Source organism: Thermobia domestica, chromosome 1 (genome assembly GCF_964235325.1).
Source record: "Thermobia domestica chromosome 1, izTheDome1.hap1.1, whole genome shotgun sequence".
Taxonomy (NCBI): Eukaryota; Metazoa; Arthropoda; class Insecta; order Zygentoma; family Lepismatidae; genus Thermobia; species Thermobia domestica.
Genome location: NC_137454.1, coordinates 74,336,678 through 74,351,250, shown reverse-complemented (window position 1 = coordinate 74,351,250; position 14,573 = coordinate 74,336,678). Strand labels below are relative to the sequence as shown.

Below are 14,573 nucleotides of genomic sequence, written 5' to 3'. Positions count from 1 at the left end.
ATAGCGTTATTGTCTTTTAGTATGTAATAGCTAGAGACCGGATGTTAGGCAAAATGCCTATTCTTTAATATTAAAGATATGGTCAAAAATAACGTTTTAAAGTTTTTATAGGTTGTTATAGTTTCAATTTAAGCCAATTTTATTTTGCCTATTTTGCCTATTTGGCCCCTTCCTGCCTAAATAATTGCTTTAGTGCCTAATGTTGCCTATTCTATGCATTTTCTTCGAAATAAGGCTTTAGTGGTAAAAATATATAATTTAGTATCTCAAGAAAGGATTCTGCCTCTTCGAGAAATAAGTGCTGTTTGTAGTAATAAGATGCAATAAAACTTTGGACTGCTATGTGTACTAATAAAGTGCTGTAAAACTTTGGACTGCTGTGTGTACTGATTATAATATATAGAATTTGGACTGTGTTATATGTAGTGATAAAGTGCTGCATAGAATCTATTTACAAAATACACATGGAATACATGTCAACCTTCGTTTTTATATATACATTAAAAAATATTAACAAACAGGTATGTTTCTGTATTCTTTGAACAATACCTATGATTTGAATTTATTTTTTTAATTGTATTGAGTATTTATCTTCGTTATTTCAAGTTACACTTTAGTGCCTATTTTACTGCCTATTTTTTAAATTTTAAGTGCCTATTTGCCTGCCTATTTTCTAGGTTTTTAATGCCTAAACATCCGGTCTCTAGTAATAGCTATTTCTTTGTATTTATTTATTGACGTGTCCGATTCATGCGCTCGTCTTTCTTCGAGCTTCATGTATGACTTATGGATGAAAATAAAATGCAATGAAATGAATGGGGGAGAGCAGTCTGAATTGTAGCAAATTCGTAATTAATAAAATCTAAATAACTGGGATTTCATTGATCATCTAGCTTACCTTGGTTTAAGTTTATCTGCGCTAATCATCATCTTTTGGGTTGAAGAGAAAGAAGATAAGACGTGTTTAGGCTTGGCTTTGCAATTGCAACGCACGCAGTCGTAATTCTTATGTACGTAGTTGAAACCTATAAAATAAAAATACACAATTTATTCTATCGTGTTCTTTTAACATTTAATTTGATCTCCTCTTTTTCAGGTATATAACTTGTTGAAAGGAAGGACTTTCAATGCTACGTAATGAATTTTTACTGAAGTAAGTCTCAAGATACGCACCTTTTCGCGAGATACGCTCTTCACTGAAGAAGCTATATCTCAACGAATTACACATAACTTCACTGAGACACGTAACTTACACCATCTTGTAGAAGCAGCTCCTTTACCTTAAAGGGCATAAACACGGAACATTAAACTAAAAATTTCACTATTTTTAGTTCATCTTGTTGAGCTCAACGAGTGGGTTATAGCTATGGTTTTATCTCACTCAGTGTTCGTACTTTGAGGGAAATTTCCCTAATCTAGGAAAATTTCACTGGTAAATTTTGCAAAAAAGAGAATTTTGCGATAAAACATAAAAAAAATTCAGGGAAATTCTCTAGCTGACTGAGGGGTGTACGCACGGGGTAGGTCCTGGGGGTTCGGACCCCCCAAAATCCCAACTTTTTTAAAGTGTAGTCTACTTGTAGCTGAAATTTTAGAAATTTTCATATAATTTAGCCTCAAATTGTATTTGGACCCCCCGAAACGCTTTAGACCCCTCCTGAAATAAATTCCTGCGTACGTCCCTGTTTGTGTGTGCTGAAAGTAGCATAATTTGTACCCATTGTTGGCTGGATGGGGGACACGGTGGCTCAGTGATAGAGTACTGACCTCTGATGCTTGGGGTCCCTGGTTGGATCCCCCAACCAAGTAAGCTTGTGGTAACATCGTGCCAGTGAAATTTCTCGAGGTACTCCCGTTTCCTCCCACTTTCTCATTCTTCCATCATCATTCACTTGCTTTAATCATTGTCTTCGTTAGCCTGAGGGCATACTCGTGGGACGTAAAAAATTATTTTATTTTATTTCATTTGGTTGGCTGGGTGTAAATGTATGTATACCTTTGTTTTTAAAAAATGAATGAAAAGTAACAGTAAAAAATAGAAGCAAAACGCAAATAATAAGTAAAACAAATGTGGTTGACACTTCCTTTAATATAGCTAAATTAGTTTTATCGCACAATTTCTTTCGTAGAAACAGGACTCTCAACAAACTAGGGTAAATTTTGAGTCAGTCGACGGAAATTTTCTTAAAGAAATCTACGAACACTGATCTCACTTTTGGTCATATAAATAGGAAGAAAGTGGGATCTATAAAATAAAACTTTCGAAACACAGTACCTCTCATCCAAGTATCATGGTTAATATTCAAGATGAATGAAACAAGGTTTCAAATCGTACCTTGCACATGTGCTTATAATGTATGTAAAAAGGGAAATTTGGGATAAATATGAAAATTTCCCTCCCATATATATAGGCCTAGCATATATATATTTAATTATTTGCTGCTGTCGGCTACAAGTACTTGAATATAATCTACCTTGAAAAATACTAGTACTTCTATACGTAACGCAGTACGAAGTTTCGTTAGAATATCTTAAAGTTACAAGACAATTTTTTTTTTTCAATTCTGTTTAATGATACAAATGACATACTATCGAAGAATCGAACAGTAACAGTACTGTCATCCTTCTAATATACGGTACTAAGCATTACCTAAAATTACACCAACCAATTACCATTCGCCAATAAAAGTACAACAAACCCACAAAAATAACATTAAAACAGCACTAACTTCCCTTGTTTGGTTCAGAACAAACTAATCTAAAATTTTCTGGTTGTAAGGGGGAATGCTTTAGTATTAATTTCTTACCATGGGGTGGGCATGAATTGTGGATCGAACGTACCGATAAACAATACTGATAAGCTTTATTTTCCTTTCACTGTTGCGAAGCAAAGATAGAACCCTACCTCAAACACGTAGCTTCATTTCAAAGCTAAACTGCAAGTGATATGCCATCACTCTATATCATTGAACGCAAATACCGGAAAATGCATTTTGTTTTAACGTTATACCTTCTACAAATGAAAGAAAAAAAATCACTTTGAAGCAAGCCTGTAATGGAAGGATAAAAGTGAGGAGGAACACGGGGGACTTCGTTACCCCCTTCCAAAAATACCTATGGCTCCCTCACTTCTTAAAAATTTACAGTGGGTAAAGATAGGCACGGGGGACGGCGAGACGTCATGCCTCCCCCGACCTTTTCAGATCCACTTTAACCCCTGATGATATGTGTGCATGGCACATCGTGGCACAGCGTTATTTCAAAGAATCTATAAGGGATATGTGAGATATATTGTTTGTGGTTTAATGTTTCTTTAACGCATCACAAATTATGTTTTTTCTAAAAAAAGACGTATTAGGTTTCGAAGCAATATGTCGCATATTTCGTTTGAGGTTTTCCAATGATCCCTCTCCATGGGTAAAAATCAGTGAAGAATAAGGGATAGATTTATCATCATCCTCCAAATTAAAAAAAAAAAAATATATATATATATATATTCGATTTTAGTGGAATATGTGTGTATATATACAGGGCCGGATCGAGGATTCTCTGAGGAGGGTGTACCAATAATTGTATTATTGGTACACCTACCAGTACATTTGAACTAGTGCTGTCGAAATCGGTTTTTGAAAAAACCGAAAACCGTTTTTGAAAAAGGTGAAATTTCATAAAACCGAAATGTCGGTTTTCAAAACCGCATTTGCGGTTTCGGTTTTGAAAACCGCTTTTGTGGTTTCGGTTTTGAAAACCGTTTTTGCGGTTTCGGTTTTGAAAACCGTTTTTGCGGTTTCGTTTTTGAAAACCGTTTTTGCGGTTTCGCTTTTGAAAACCGTTTTTGCGGTTTCGCTTTTGAAAACCGTTTTTGCGGTTTCAGTTTTGTAAACCGCATTTGCGGTTTTCGGTTTTCAGAAAACCGGTTTACTCAAAACCGAAAACTGCAAAAGTCACAAAAATTTGACAGCACTAATATCAAGTAACGACGAGAAAACAGCAAAGAATCTTTCCCATCTTCTACTCACAGTTGCCAGATGGAGGGAAAATTCCCTCGGCGTAGGGAAAAAACGATCAAAATTTGTATAGGGGAAAGAAGATATATTTTCTTAAAATGTCGTAATGTGTAGGGAAATTCTTGTTTAGTATACTTTTACAACTGGCAGAATAAAAATAATAAGTTGCAGTTTCTCACAAAGAGGCACGGCTATCGTTATTGGTAAGTAAAAAGATATAGAATAAAATATGATCGGTGTTCCTTTCACGTATGAACTATTGCAGGTGTCTGGGACTTGCGATAAGAAACCAGTCAACACATGCAAAACCACAACATTCACATTTATCGGAGTGGCAACAAATTAACAATAAAATTGTGTATTGCGATCTAATTTCTTTCTTTCTTTTTTTTTTTTTTAAGAAAGGGAGGTGGTGTTTTTTTGTTAACAAAAGAAAGAGTGGCAGTACTATTTAAAAACAAGGTGAAAGAGTAATGATAATATAAAAGATCTCAGTTTAAGTGGATGAGATTTCAAGTTGGATTTCATGAGTTGCAGGTGTAGTGATCTTAAATAGGGATATACCTTATTTTCTATTTAGCATAGTGTTGTCATATTACCCGATTTTTGCTTCTACCACCCGATTTTCAGATTCTATATTCGTCCCTCGCTTAAACATATCTTAATCACGAAAAACCACCCGCTTTTTGGGATTGAAGAAAAATCTAAGACGACTTAATGGATAAAGTGTTGGTATATTCAACATAAACCGCTACACCTCTGACAATTTTAATCGCGATTGAGTTAAATTTGGACTCGCGCTCAGGTTCAGTCTGTGAGCTACTATCTGAGTAGTGCGCGGGTGTAGGGCCATTTGCTAATAAGAGATCTGCTCTAATGCACAATAATTTTCTTTGTGTAGTTCATGTGTTTTTATTTATTGGAGGTTCTATACGAATGAATATTCGTTTGTAGATGTTGTGACAAAGATACTTGAATTATTCATGCCTTCATAAGCTATAAGAATGACGAACGACAATTTCAAATGTAACTTTAACGACTCTTATAGAAGCAAATTTACGTATGTTAGCCAGGGCAAAACTGAGTTTGAAACAAAATGTACACTCTGGAAAACTCAGTTTCGTTTGAAAAGTAGGCTGCAGGGAAGCAAACTGGACCCCACCTGATTTTTTATGCATTTTGTAAATTAGACCACGAGAAACACGAATCTGAAGAAATTTTGACATTCCGAACTTCGGAACTCGATATATTCGATCATAAAGTGACCAAGGAAGCAAACTGGACTCCACCTTATTTTTATAAATTTTGTAAATTAGACCACGAGGAACACGAATCTGAAGGAATTTTGACATTTCGAATTTCGGAACTCGAGATATTCGAATATAAAATGACCACGGAAGCAAACTGGACCCCGCCTTATTTTTATATATTTTGTAAATTAGACCACGAGGAACACGAATCTGAAGGAATTTTGATATTCCGAATTTCGTAACTCGAGATATTCAAACATAAAGTGACCACGGAAGTAAAACTAATTTTTATATATTTCGTAAACTAGATCACAAGGAACAAGAATCTGAAGGATTTTTGACATTCCGACTTCCGGAACTCGAGATATTAAAACTTTAAGTTTAATATAGATATATTCTCTATACGAAACATATTATGTCCTGTGAGATATATAAAGGTAACCAAGAAAGTTCTGTCGCTTTTTGTGGAGGCCTGTGTTCAATTGATCCTCACACCGTGAGTTGAATGCGAATGGAGAAAAGGCGAAGGTCAGATGTTGGTGTGGGTATATCCAACATTCTACCTGCTTGTGGCAGTTCAGTTACAACGTGAACTTGTGTAAGAACAGAGTGAATATGAAACCTCCGCAGAGCGTCATAAGGGCGTGTATGCTGTACGAGTTCAAACTTGGGTCAAACGCCACTGCAGCGGGACGGAAGATATCTCAGGCCTTTCGTGAGGGTGTCGTGATTACGCAGACAGTGCAAGGGTGGTTTAGAAAGTTTAAGGACGGTGACAAAACACTCACGAAAGACGCACAACGTGCCGGAAGACCAACACATGTACAAAATGAAAATCTTCAGGTAGCAATTGAGGCGTACAGTGGAGAGACCTGTGAGGAACTGGGGCTAACATTCAATGTGAGTGGAGAAACCATCCGGCAGCACCTCCATCAACTTGGGAAGCACTACAATTTAAGTCTATTGGTCCCACATGAATTAACTCCGGGCCAGAAGGCTACGCGAGCAGACACCTGTCTTTCTTTGCTGTCTCGTCTGAAGAAGGACCCATTTCTGGACAGGATGTTGACATGTGATGAGAAGCTCCATGTCGTCGTCATCATTGGTTAAAATCCTATGAACTGGTTCCAAAACAGCTGAAACCAGTAATGCAGCAGAAAGTCCTACTGTGTGTTTGGTGGACTGCTCGCGACATCGTGCATCGGGAACTGTTACCGGCTGGTCAGAGCAGAACATTAATGCAACTGTCTACTTTCAGCAGTTGAGCCGTGTTCAAGAAAAACTCAAAATCCTGGAGCCAGCACTTCTCAATCGCTAAGAGGTTCTCCCGTTACGGGACAACGCTAAGCCCCACATGGCTAGATTGACCCAGGACACCATCCTACGCCTTGGATGGGAAACACTATTGCAACCGCCATACTCCCCGGACATTGCACCGTCCGAATATCACCTGTTCCATTCCTTGGACACTCACCTTAGAGAACTCCAGTTCAACTCCGTACTAAACGTGCACAATACACTTGATTTCTTCTTCGCTTCAAGGCAAACCAAGTTCTACCGCGAAGGAGTCCATGCCCATCTCGAACGTTGGCAGAAGGTCGTTGATACTGATGGGTACTATTTTTGATCTTCCAGGTACGTCTTAGGAAGGGGTGTAGCCACGGGGGGCATCAGGGCCAGGCCCCCCCAAATGATTTCCTGGTCCTCCTAATGGCCAGATGTTAAAACATCAACGTGAGATTGCTTAGCTTCAGTCATTTAAAAATAACAAAGTTTACATATAATTAATAATTTACGGTAAAATAGTATGGAAAAATAGTATTTTACCATACCGATCACAAAATAGTATGGCATTTCTTCCTTATAGCCATCCGAAAATAGTATGATATACTTTTGTGACAGCAGAGTACACAATTTACAGCGATTTGTATTTGATAATTTGAAGACAAACGTTTTGACAAGGTATCATAAAATTCTATGATAAAACAATGGAACTAAACTAAATCGTAAGTACATTGTATTATGTATATGCTGTAATTAATGTTTTAAGAAAACTTTTTATCAGATGGAAAATTTGGTGAAAAGCAACGTTTTTATTCAGTTTTTCAGTTTTGATTTCATTCGCTTTTTTTAAATGCTATTTCGTGTAAAACAGGAAGTGAGAAAGTTTTGTCGCTTTTTGTGGAGGTCTGCGATAATTGGCCCTCACTGGCGGCAGGGTTTCGTCGAGTTGAAACATATATCTCGTGTCGGGGTGTTGAAGTTACCACCGCGTAGCAGCGACCAGCGAGAACTTTGTTTCCGTCGCACTTCTTAGATTCTTCGCGGAGAGTCGTGAAGGGACCAACACGAACTATCGCCAGTCATGTGCATGCGGCTATTATTATATATTATTTTTCCAGACGAATTGTCCCTAAAGTGAGCGCCGAGGGTCAAGAATAACCTCTGCCTCAACATCATGAAGTGAAAAATCTTGAGATAAGTGCAATAATTGTATGAATTTAGATGACAACTGTCGTCGATCATTAGAAAGTGAGTATGCGAGAACTATGAAATAAAGTAAATAGACACGCGTCATTTTGTTACAAAATTACACACATTTTATCTAATTCCAAACAGTTATCGTCGAATATACACGGTTAAAGGAGCACTCTGATTGACCCAATTAAAAAGATCTTAACGATTTATCCCTTTACAAGCGCCGTTTCCTTCATCGCCTTCGTAGCGAAGTAGGAAGAACACTTGCCTAGTAATCATAAGGTTGGTAGTTTGAGTCCCCTTCGGGGAAATTTTTTGATACTTTTTAAAAGTGTTTTTAAGACTCACCTTAATGTACCTAAATCACACATATAGCCGATTTAACATTTTGGGGGAGTAATTTTGTGGTTCATTGCCGTTTTGTCGCGTCTCTGCAGCTGGTGGTATAATTTTCAAAACGGTAGAGGGGCCACCGGGGATCGTCGCTGCGGCGCCGCCAATGTTTGGCGAGATGTCGCTAATTGCCCATTTGTGGTCCACCAACGCTTCCGGCATAGGGACAATTCAGTGTGAGTGACGAAACCATTCAGCAGCACCTTCATCAACTGAGGAAACACTAGAAGTTGGGTCGATGGGTCCCACATAACTTGATTCCGGGTCAAAAGGCAACGCAAGCAGACACCTGTGTTTCTTTGCTGTCTCGTCTGAGGAAGGAGCCATTTCTGGACAAGGTGTTGCCATGTGATGAGAAATGGGTCCTGTACGAAGTTACACGGCGCCGTCATAATTGGTTAGCATCCCATGAACGGTTCCAAGACAACCGAAACCAGCACTACACCAGAAGAAACTCCTCCTGTGTGTTTATGAACTGCTCGCGGCATAGTGCATCGGGAACTGCTACCAGCTGGTCATCGCATCTATCCAACTGTGTACTGTCAGCAATTCAGCCGTGTTCAAGAGAAACTCAAAACTCTAGAGCCAGCAATTCTGAATCCCAAAGAGGTCATTATGTTACAGGACAACGCTAAGCCCCTCGTGGCTAGGATAACCCGGGACGCCATTTTATGCCTTGGATAGGAAACACTATTGCATATGCCATACTCACTGGACATTGCACCGTCCGATTATCATCTGTTCTCTTTCTTGCACAATCACCTTAAAGGATGCCAGCTCAAATCTCAACTAGAGTTGCAAAATGCACTTACCTTCTTCGCTTCACGGAACACCAACCTCTACCGCGATGGAATAAATGACCTTCCAGAATGTTTGCAGATGGTTGTCGATCTATTCTTAATCTTCCAGATACGTGTTAGGTGACATATGAATGTCCGGAGGTGGTGGGTGAGAAAGCGATAGGACTTCCTTGTTTACCTTTATAGATCGGTTCTGTGTATTGAAATAGTTATGCACAAAGATATAATGTTTGGTCGGGGGAAGTAGTTCTTGGTTAAACATAATACAAACTATCTGTAATATAATTTATGAAATTATTATTATTATTATTATTATTATTATTATTATTATTATTATTATTATTATTATTATTATTATTAATAGGAAGAAGAAGAAGAAAAAGAAGAAGAAAAAGAAGAAGAAGCTAAAAACAGTGTTTTTATTTTTCTGGAAGGAAACCAAAATTTTTCAGTTTTTTTCAGGCTTCAAAAACAATAGCTGCAACACATTTTTTTTTTTTTTGGTTGTAGCTGGCCCCCTTTCAAAAACGACGAGCCCCTCCTACAGAAACCTGCGGGCTACACCCCTGGTCTTAGGTGACATATCGATGCTCTAAGGTGATAGGTCAAAAAGCGACAGAACTTTCTTCGTTAATTTTATACATACTATGTAAAACTACTGTATAAGTTCTAGTATCTCGAGTTCGGGAAGTCGGAATGTCAAAATTCCTTCAGATTCGTGTTCCTCGTGGTCTAGTTTACAAAATATATAAAAATTAGTTTTGGTCCAGTTTGTTTCCGTGGTCACTTTATGTTCGAATATCTCGAGTTCCGAAATTCGGAATGTCAAAATTCCTTCAGATTCGTGTTTCTCGTGGCCTAGTTTACAAAATATATAAAAATAAGGTGGGGTCTAGTTTGCTTCCGTGGTCACTTTATGTTCGAATATCTCGAGATCGGAAATTCGGAATGTCAAAATTTCTTCAGATTCGTGTTCCTCGTAGTCTAGTTTACAAAATATATAAAAATCAGGTTGGGTCCAGTTTGCTTCCATGGTCATTTTATGTTCGAATATCTCGAGTTCCGACATTCGAAATGTCAAAATTCCTTCAGATTCGTGTTCCTCGTGGTCTAATTTACAAAATATATGAAAATCAGGTGGGGTCCAGTTTGCTTCCCTGCAGCCGAAAAGTAGGGTTACATTGGTAGTGTCATCAAAGAAGTAACTAAAAAACAAAAAAAAAAAAAAAAAAGTGCGAAGGATCCCAGGTCAGCATTTGTAACACACAAGTTCACATCAGTACTTACGGTTTAGAACTCTCCACTTTTCTGGTTTTAAAATATTGCAACACTAATTTAGCTGTGACTTGTACAACCATCGAACTATCCCTTTCGCACAGTGCTGCATATATTACCATTATAGTCTTGGAACAAATAAAAAAGTTAAAACACAGACATAAATCAATACAATTGTCTCGATCGATAAATCCTTTCACAATTGTTAAAAGGTATAATTAAAAACATCAAACATTGTTTCTGCTTTGAAAAGGACAAACAAGGTTTCTTTTATAAAACCGCAAACACGGTTTCGGGCAGCTTTCGCTTTCGAAAAGAGCTTTTGCGGTTTCGGTTTTAAAACCCGCTATTGCGGTTTCGGTTTTGAAAACCGCTATTGCGGTTTCGGTTTTGAAAACCGCTTTTGCGGTTTCAGTTTTGAAAACCGCATTTGCGGTTTCGGTTTTGAAAACCGCTTTTGCGTTTCGGTTTTGAAAACCGCACTTGCGGTGTTCGGAAAACCGGTTTTCTCAAAAACCGAAATCCGCAAATGTCACAAAAATCCAACAGCACTAATTTGAACTATTTTTTTTTAATGCCTTTAGGCATGTGATGTGAATGAGGAATTCCTTTGGAAATGCTAAGTGTCTGTTCTCGATGAATTCTTTTCCTTCAACCTTCAGAAAATTGACTTAAACTATTGATTTTGCAACATTCACTACTAACTTCTCGATTTAGCTAGTGTATATTTACAACGAAGGGGGGCTGAACGTACTCCTTTTCACTCCCCTAAATCCGGCCATATATATATATATATATATATATATATATATATAGAGAGAGAGAGAGAGAGAGAGAGGCTTCGTAATTTCGCCAATGCTTGGGTTTACAGTAGTTTAGAATCAACCAAGAATGAGGGATTGAATAGTTTGACCATTCTCCCCTGCGATTTGAGAAATATTCCATGATAGTTTCCTTAAGAATTATTCAAGTTTGATAGAATAAGATGGATATGTTCTAGGAGGCTTTTTAACAATCCCTACTACTTGAGGTTGAAATCAATTCATACTAAGGAAGTGAATTTATTCCCTCCTAAGATTTTTAAAAATTTGTCCCTCAAAAATTTCGTGGAAATTCACCGATTTTTATGAAATATAGTCATATTTGTAAAGAATAAGACGATCAAAATGTCCAATAATAATAATAATTGCTTCTACAACACAATCATCACGTTGGTTGGGGTTTTACTAGGAGCGTCAGCAGCGAGTTACCCCTGTCACGATATGGCCAACACATATCCAAAATGCATACTGTTATCAGAGGTATGACTAAAAATACAGAAGAAAAGGAATAAAAGACATTTGATCAAACATAGATTATATATATATATATATTAGGGATGGCCAATTCCGGAATTTTTACTTTCCGGAATCCGGAAAGTAAAATCGGAAAATTCCGGAATTCGGAAAAATTCCGGATTTCGGAAAAATTCCGGAATTCGGAAAAAATCCGGATTTCGGAAAAATTCCGGAATTCAGAAAAATTCCGGAATTCGGAAAAATTCCGGATTTCGGAAAAAATCCGGATTTCGAAAAAAAATCCGGAATTCAGAAAAAATCCGGAATTCGGAAAAATTCCGGATTTCGGAAAAAATCCGGAATTCGTAAAAAATCCAGAATTCGGAAAAATTCCGGATTTCGGAAAAAATCCGGAATTCAGAAAAATTCCGGAATTCGGAAAAAATCCGAAATTCGGAAAAAAATCCGGATTTCGGAAAAATTCCGGAATTCAGAAAAATTCCGGAATTCGGAAAAAATCCGAAATTCGGAAAAATTCCGGATTTCGGAAAAATTCCGGAATTCGGAAAAATTATTTTTTCTTTTTGTAATCCTAAAAATTTTGTTCAAATGCAAACGAACAAATTTCCTTTTTGTAATCCTAAGAATGTATGATGCAAGTTAAGCTGAAACTTACATCCTAAAGTATACAGTACTCAATCTTCCCATGGTTAATGAGATGTAGTCCAAAAGTACGATGTACTCCTAATATTTAATTTTTGTTTTACTGTGATATTGTCCAGAGGTAAGACATATATCACACTGAGATAAACAACTTGACATAATGAAGATGTTATCATACGTAGTTTTCCAGAAAATCGTGAGAAACGATTTTTTATGAAGTTAAAATATGCGTCGCTTGTTGCCAGTGTCATGCAATTGATAACTTTTATGCTGGAATAGTCTTATTATTATTATTATTATTATTATTATTATTATTATTATTATTATTATTATTATTATTATTATTATTATTATTATTATTATTAATCGTTTATGTACTGTAAAAGAAAATATGAACCGTTAAGTAGTAGATTTTATCTGTTGTTTTTTGATATCTTCTAACAGTAATAACAAATTGCTTGTAAATACGCAATGATTATCAAGGACAATGGCATATTAATGTAAGGACTACTCTGCAGACTAGCAATAAACAATAAACAATAACAGATAAACAATAGTCCCCCAAAAAAAAGTAACTAACTTGGGCACGTCAGAATGTTCGCGAGAATATAGGGACCCATTGAGACTAGCAAAAAACGTGGTGTTATTATTACTTAAAGGGCCGTACGATGGAGGCTTTAACGTTAATGTTAATGGCACCAATGAGCACTTACTTGCTCTAACGGTTAACCTCATTTTTGAGATGATTCTTAGAAGTGGGCGTGTTGGCATGCAGTTGGGGTACTAACGATTTGCGTCACTATCGAACACTAACGTAGCACTAGCGACGTTTAAAGTCGAAATTGGAGTCTGACATAAGTGGCTTGTCAACTTCACGGACATTATATTTTCCTTGAATGCGAGAATTTTGCGCCCTACCACAAAAATAGGAAAAAATGCGCTCGCAATATATTTGCACTGGGATGTTTGCGCCCTACCCCAAAAAGAGGGGAAAATGCGCCTGCTATATATTTGCACTGGGATGTTAGCGCCCTATAATTCAACTTATTATTGTATTGTGTACAGTAACTTCCACTCGCACTTGAACTAGGCTTGCCTCTCATCGTCTCAGTGAGTTACTCCATCCGTTATAATATTCCGAACAAATGAAAAAAAAATACAATTTTAGTTCACTAAAGGGTAATCCATACAAATACAATTTTTCATTATACTACAAAATTTACAATAAACGTATAAATGACTGATATATAATTATTTATTAATATAATCAAAGAGTATAATTTAATCTACAAAAGGCTGTTTGGCTCTACCCAGATATTTCTGTTCACAATCCTTGCGAGTTGTTTGGCTTTTCAGGACACAAAATATAGAAAAGACAATGTAAAGTGAATGTAAAATCAGTTCAGTAATATTATCAAGAAAACTATGTACAGTGTGTTTACTTGCTGGAATTACACTTCAAACACACAATTGCGTTCAGTCGTTCTTTCAGGAAAAATGTTCCGGGGGGCACATTTAGTATTCCAGAGGGGGTCACTGCTGGTACTATTCTATTTATTATTATATTATAGACGTATTATTTTGGTCTCCTCCGAGGAGGCACTCTGAGAGCTCTGGGGAGGCCAGTGTTCCCCCAAAATCATCTCTGGAAGAAGCAGTGATTGCGTTGATCCGTTGTGTTCTTTTGGCTTATATTGAAGTTTATTCTCCCCTTATATAGCCACAATGAAAATAAATCACAAATGGCATGGTTGTGGGGGGAGGATTGTTTATGCTGTAATGTCAGCCCCTCCGAGCAAATGCGTAAGCTCCAATAGGTTCTTTTATTTCGCAGGGCTCAAACTTCCCGGTGGAGGTACATCGCAGGCGCAATTTTCCCTGTTCTTGAGGTAGGGCGCAAATTCTCCAGACGCAAAATTCTCGACACCGTTCGAATGACCTCGGAAGACGATATCTTTTTCAATACTTTTTTTATATTCTTTTACTCGAGATTTCTTCATAGTTTCTTATTAAAATACTTACTAATATATCCTCATTTTATTGTCCTAACCAATCAATATGGGTATGTTGTCAGTAAAATATTTAGATTGATCGAGCCTCTGGTGTGTAACCACAGTATTTCATATCATGTCCCCATTAGAAATCTTTGCTAAACGAACCAATATATGTTGCCAATAAAATAGTTTAGAATGATTGAGCCCCTGGTAAATAACCACAGTATTTCGTGACAGACCCCCCCCCTTCCTATTACCATATTCTAGCTACGTGCCTGACTCAGCTAATTCTCTACATTCTTTACCAAGCACACATTTTCTAAACCGGAAAATGCTCTCTAAATACCTAAGCTCATTATTTTCAGCAGATGCACAAACTGGGTAACATTCTATCTACATGAATGTTATATATGTCGATTACTGGAAACCGCTTCTC

At 37.1% G+C, this 14,573-nt stretch overlaps 1 protein-coding gene across 3 annotated transcripts in view; it reads right to left on the bottom strand.

Moving 5' to 3' along the window:
* Positions 1-14,573, bottom strand: part of LOC145686214 (uncharacterized) — a 117,357-nt gene that overhangs the window by 80,635 nt on the left and 22,149 nt on the right. For all 3 annotated transcript variants that reach the window (XM_081759281.1, XM_081759291.1, XM_081759272.1), the window contains exon 2: positions 899-1,025. In XM_081759281.1, the coding sequence (XP_081615407.1) occupies positions 899-930 (32 nt within the window). In that variant the 5' untranslated portion in view covers positions 931-1,025. The remainder of the gene's footprint in view (positions 1-898; positions 1,026-14,573) is intronic.